At 43.5% G+C, this 6,583-nt stretch overlaps 1 protein-coding gene across 1 annotated transcript; it reads right to left on the reverse strand.

The window, feature by feature from the left end:
- Positions 1-507: 507 nt before the first annotated feature.
- On the reverse strand, positions 508-6,117 carry LOC147893982 (putative pentatricopeptide repeat-containing protein At3g05240). Its single transcript, XM_087386402.1, has 5 exons — positions 6,037-6,117; positions 5,860-5,939; positions 5,547-5,734; positions 4,262-4,579; positions 508-2,693 (listed from the first exon to the last, which is right to left on the reverse strand). Exons 1-5 carry the CDS (start codon positions 6,041-6,043, stop codon positions 731-733), a joined length of 2,556 nt encoding a protein of 851 aa, XP_087242528.1. The 5' UTR covers positions 6,044-6,117; the 3' UTR covers positions 508-730.
- Between the last annotated feature and the right edge of the window lie 466 nt (positions 6,118-6,583).

Genomic DNA, 6,583 nt, shown 5'->3' on the forward strand with positions numbered 1-6,583 from the left:
ACAGACTGCTCACCATGAATGTCCCGTTTTGCAGATCAAATGGTGTGAGCAAGTCCGTATGGACCTGATTGCTCACCTGACATTTTCTTGCAACCCTTTGGTTTCATAGGGTTGTGCCATATTTCTCTCCTAGTGCCCTGAATTTGAACTCTGGGTTGCAGTTTGCTGTATTTGTTTGCCTCCCAAGTTTCTATAAGCCATCTTTTACGGTGTGCCAGAGAGCATCTGCATCCTTCTGAGGATTTGTAACCCTTGATATTCAAGCCAGCTCTTCCAATCAGTTGCCCAACCCTTTGTGGTGATTTACTCTTCATTATCTCTTTTGCAAATTTATGCTCTTCTCCATGCCATCCTTGGAATGGTTGATTGGCCTGTTGTTCCTCAGAAAAATTGAGAGAAAATAAACTGCTTAGTACGTAAAGCAATTTCTATAATCTCGCCCGTGTTGAAGTAAAGGCTGCTCTGCGATTCTCATAAGCTGTTGTATCAGACTGGTTCAACCTACATTCTTGAAATTGCTCCTTGAACTCAAAACGTTCTTTCATAAGCCAGTGAGGCATTGCATGATAATATTCTTGTGTGTTACACACACTGCAAAAATTTGCATTGAAAGTGCCTGACATTTAACTGAATCGAGTGACATAAGTTGGTCCAATACAGAAAGAGCTTACAGTCTGTTACCAACGTCCAAGACTACCACCATTTGGGATGCTCTCCAGTGAGGAACAGGCTACTGTGTGTTAAAAAGGTCCGAGACTACCAACAATTTGGAATGGCTTCCAGTGAGGAGATTCTGTTGCTGCAGTCGTAGATCCATATTTGGTACATGTCCTGCCTCCTTCATTTGAGCACTTAATCTGTTTAACTTTGAAAAAATCAGACCATTTTGTGGGTGGGTTTTGTCTCCCACAGTAAAATCGTGCACCTTGCCATCAATTTCAGTAAGAGCTTTACCTGGGCTCTTTGCTGCATATACACATTTCCTCAAATCTTTTACACTGTGTACATCCTTCCACATGTCAGCATCAACATAAATTTTTGACATAAGCACATATCCAGAGGGATGAAGTGGATTCAATGAGACAATAGCATCGAAGCATCGTTTTCCAACCTCAATATTGCCATGTGTTCTGCAGTTGCCAAGCAAAGACATCCAACCTGGAATGTTAGATGGAAATGGCATAGTTTGTAATACATATTCTGCCTCAACCAAGCACCCAGCTCGGCCAAGCAAGTCAATCATGCAAGAATAGTGTTCACGCATAGGTGAGACTCCATGATCTTCACTCATTGACTGAAACAGGTGGCACCCTTGATCCACTAAGCCCATATGACCACATAGAGAGAGCACAGTAACAAATGTCACACCATCTGGTTCCAAACCTTCCTGTTGCATAGCCTTAAAACTTTGCAGAGCAGACTTGTAGTCACTATGCAGTGTGTAGCCTGCAATCATTGCACTCCATGTCACTGCATTCTGCTTCGGCAATTTGTCAAACACTCTGCATGCATCCTGAATGTCCCCATATTTGGAGTACATATCAATAAGGGTACTCACAAGAAAGGCATCCAATTCAAACCCGCTTTCAATCATGTAGGCATGCATCAGCTGGCCCAGTTTTAAAGCCCCTGCACTGGAACACGCTTGTAGGATGCTGACAAATGTGATGTTGTTTGGCTTCATGCCATCCTGCTGCATTTGCTGAAAAAGTTGCAGAACCTCCTGAGGATGACCATGCTGGGCAACCCCTGCGATCATTGTACTCCATGTTACCACATCTTGCTTGTGCAATTTTTTAAATACTTTGTGTGCATCCTGAAGCTGCCCACACTTGACATAGAAGTCAATGAGGGTGCTTCTAACAAACTTATTCAACTCAAAACCACATTCAATGACCTGTGCATGAATGAGTTTCCCCTGAGTTATGGCTTCTATGTTGGAGCATGCTTTTAAGACACTGACAAAAGTGACAATATTTGGATCTATGCTCTGCTGCGTCATCCAATGAAATAGTTCCAGAGCTTCCTGACCATGCCCATGCTGAGCATATGCTGCAATCATTGTAGTCCATGACACAACATCTTGCGTTGACAAATTCTCAAACACTAACCATGAATTCTTAAGACTGCCACATTTTGCATACATTTCCATAAGACAGCTCCCGACGTATAAATCTGATTCAAAGCCACTAATAATGACATGGGAATGAATTACCTTGCCTAATGGCAGGGCTGTTGTGCTTGTACATGCTTTGAGGACAGCAACAAATACATGCTCAGTTGGTTTTACACCTGACTGGAGCATTTGCTCATAGAGTTTAATTGCTTTCTCCAACTGTCCAGTCTTTGAATGGGCTGATATGATTGCACTCCAGGATAATGCACTTGGCTTCATAAGTCTATTGAATACTCGGCATGCATCTGGCAAACTACCACATGCTGCATACATGTGGATTAAGTGGCTTCCCCAGAATGCATTTGACTCTAAACCACTTTTAATGATGAGATTATCCACTGCTCTGCCTGCTGTAATATCATTCTTGCTGATGCATCCCTGTAGAAGGTAAGTGAAGATAGTAGTAATACGGGTTGAATGCTGTTCCATAGAGTTCAGGGCATGTAAAGCATCATCAATTCGTCCATCTTCACACAGTTTTCGTACTCCTTCAAAGCAAACATCATCCCTTGCCACCCTGCACGATTTAGACAGCAACTTGAGGAATTACAGTCACAAAACAAAACCAAATGCAAAGGCAAGGTGAACAGTAAAAGAACAAGAAACAACAAGCTTCAGAAGAGAGCCTACAAGAGGATCTCAGATATATAATATTGCCCTTGCCACCCTGCACGATTTAGACAGCAACTTGAGGAATTACAGTCACAAAACAAAACCAAATGCAAAGGCAAGGTGAACAGTAAAAGAACAAGAAACAACAAGCTTCAGAAGAGAGCCTACAAGAGGATCTCAGACATATAGTATTGTATTGGAAATTAAAAAAGGGCCTACCAGTAGAATCGCAAAGATATAATACTGTATCAGACATCAACAACAAAGTACAAAAAGTTATTGCTAGATGAGTTAGCAGGTCACCCAAGCTGATAGTCAGCCATCAATGCCAGGCGGCCACCATGCAGGTTGCCAAAGCTGATGGGATGGCATGGTCAACCAATCCTTCCAGGCAGCCACAAGGTGGAATGCCCAGTCAGCCCATCAGATCTGCCAGCCAAAACCCAGTCAGCAGCCGAAAGAAGGGGTTTTCTTAAAGGTTTAAGTTGGCAGACAACTCCCAATCTCCCCCACCTGCATATTGTAATTTGTCACTTCTCTTCACAAAAGACATCCACTTGCTTGGTGATTCATTTATTGCATATCTTTATTTGCTAAAAATTTCAAGTTCTTTAAATTGAGATGTTTGCCAAAGGAATGCATATATTTTCCTATTGTTTAGTTAGGTACTAGTTGGCTAGGGTCTAGCACTTGACGGTAAGACCTCCATTGAAGGGGGTACGGGCACTAATGTCCACCAGTTGAGACGTATCTCTTTAAAGAAACGTAAAGACACACCCCACCCAAGTACCCAAATATGGGACCAATCAAATGCATAGAATGCAGACCGACCAAGCAACTATTAAAGAGAATGTTCGTAGTAGCCTTGGGTGTGGGTCTGTTAACATGAAAGAGTCCAAGAGATCAAGACAAGACAACAAACTAATAGGCCTAATAGGTTATATGAAAAGGACAACCAAACTCAAACTAACCCTAGACTAGCCCTTCGAATAAAGCTAAATGCCAAAAACCTAAGGGTGAAAACAGAAGTCAATCAAAGTTAAACCGAATTTTTAGTCAGACAAATAAAGAGTGCATGACACGTGGAAGCTGAGGTGGCAAGCATGCTGAGGTGCAGTCCTAATCTGTGGCATGGACACTTGGCAGCCCATGAGACACATGACAGCCTGTGGGAACATGTGGAGGGGCATGAATGAACATGGCACCACTTGTCACTACAGGAACTCCACCCCCCATGCAGCCCACCAATTTTCAAGGGAGCCAGTCCCCATGGCTAATTGGGCGCACTCTCCCACGTTTTTGAAGCTGTCCCCCTCCTAAATCTATAAAAGAAACACTCCCCCACCCTCATTTGCACACAGTTTGCATACTGCCCCGCAACCTCTCCTACTACAACAGCTCCTCCCGCCTCTGCAGCTCCTCCCCCACGCAGTCAAGCAGCAGCCCCTTCCTCTACAGCAGCTCCTCCTGCACGTTTTGCAGCAGCAGCAAGCCCTTCTGCTCCTTCTGAGCAGCAGCAGCTTCTGGTGCTCCTTCTGAGCAGCATCCCCTTCTGCTCCTTCTGCTGCAGCAGCTTCTAATTCTGCTGCAGCAGCTTCTCCTGCTGCAGCAACCCCTTCTGCTCCTCCTTCTGCAGCAGCCCTTTCTGCAGCAACGCTTCTAAAAACAGCACCAGCCCTCCTGCCAACTGTTTCCTCACACAGTTTTGCAGAGAAAGACTCCCTATGCAATCCTGCTCTCTCCCAAAAGCTATTCTTAATTTGTAGCAGATTTACATCGTTTTGTGCATAACTTTTGACATTGCAGCACACAGTTATGCTAAATGACAATCTTGTTTTCGAAGCATTGGCTAAGTGTTACTGATGTGTCGAAACAGTGATAATTGTGCAGGCACCTTCCCTCAGGATTAGAGAGCCCTTGTAGGGTTGAGCACCCTAGCTAGGCTGTCTTTTGAGACCTATCTATGTATACTCATCCTTGAGCTTCATTTTCATGTCTTATACATAGCTCCAGCTATAGTCTCAGTTCTCAAGTTTGGAAGGTGTTGATAAGTACTACCTTGATCTTCTATCTCATTGTAATAAAGAGCGTGGATAAGGGGAAGCATGACGGGAGGGGGGGGTGCGTGGCATCTTGACAATCTTTCCCTTCCCCTTTAAGAGAGCACTGAGGGGTTCCAAGTATGGACTCCTCCTCAGCTACTCTTGTACCACTTATTTCCTTGTGTGTTGTTAAGGGACCATGTGATGGGGGTGGTTTTTTTGGACCGAAGTCTCAAACGTTCTATCAGCAAAGTTGGATAAATGGTAATGTAGGGATTAGTTTGTGATTTGGGTTAAATGTAGGAATTTTAAAGCTTTGGTAAATGTATAGTAAATGTATGATAGGGGTATAGTTGTATCGCCATCTTTTTAACGTCCTTTGTACATGTTAAGAGTAATTAATACTTATACATGATACATGTTAATACCGTATACATTATAGAAAGAATAAAAAGCTATTACCAATCACAGATACTCGCCATCTTTTTTAGGTACTTTATCCATCTTTCCAGCAACTCCAACACGTTAATTGGCATTTACTCCTGATATTTCCCTTTTACAATTTGCTAAACGTTTGGAGCTGAATTGTACGTTGATTATGTTTTCCCTTGTCCCGCTCATTTAACACAACCTGCTTAGGGGGGGCTCTAACTTTCCACCCTAGTGCTGCAGCTGCCTCAATCAAAATTCTTCTTTAGAAGGCTGCTCGGGTCTACCTGTCAAGTTTGTCGCTCGTGATTCCATTTTTCACAATGGTACATTGATACGCTGCTCGTTCTCCACGACCGTGTGGTACGTCAAGCAAAGCTACTTCTGCTGCAACCCAAAGAGGGTTCAATCGACCATCAATCCACAAGGCCTCTTTCGTTAAACTGTTCACGAAGTCTGGGGATTTCTCATTCCTCTGGAAACGCCACCAATGTTTGAGTTAAAGGCAACGAGTTCGGCTACTGTTAAGACATTTGCCCGCTGCGCATACTTCTATGACACTCTTTCCCGGGCTCTTTCTAATGGACTACAGACATTTACCTTTGTGGACCTGTTGTCCAGCCACTCCGTAGGATTGGCAAAAAATTCCCGCCATAACTCATTTATTGCCTTTGCTTTATCTGCATGCTTGAACCAAAAATGTAAACTTCAAACGATCAGGGATCAGGTTCCAGGAAAGAGTGCGTACGTAATTCTGAGCCTTATACCATTGCGCACCTTCCATGCGATACTGTATCTGTTGGCATGCAATTGTAAAACTCTGCACATGCGAGAAACACGGTGAAAACTGCACATGCAAGACTTTCCTTGGAAAATCCCACAGCAGTCGTTGGCGGAGCATGGGGAAGAGGACATCTAGTCTCCTTACAGTCTTGTTGGTCTCCTTGGAGTGACTCCCATTGTTCTACTAATCAGGATGAAGGAAATAGCATGAGATTGTACACAAACAGAAATAAATGACTACCAGAATCAGGCTTCTAATGGTGGAAGCATCCAATCATCTAAGGAATTGAACCATCCTCTCTGATGACTTCGAGCTTCTGGTTCTGGTGCAGTTCATCCATACAAGAATTGCACCATCACTTACAGAAGACTGAATCAGGCGGTGGCCATCTTTCGACTACTCTAGAGAGCATGCCTCTGTAGAAAATGCAAAATTTTGGCAATTATGAATGTAAAAATATCGGCACAAGGGGCATATGTGAATACCTCCAACTTAAGAGTCTACTTAGGACCTATTAGGGAGCTCCGTACGGTTCATACT

The sequence above is a fragment of the Dipteris shenzhenensis genome, chromosome 15, assembly GCF_047967505.1.
Source record: "Dipteris shenzhenensis isolate YYH24624 ecotype China chromosome 15, Dip_SZ_1.0, whole genome shotgun sequence".
NCBI classification, from domain to species: domain Eukaryota; kingdom Viridiplantae; phylum Streptophyta; class Polypodiopsida; order Gleicheniales; family Dipteridaceae; genus Dipteris; species Dipteris shenzhenensis.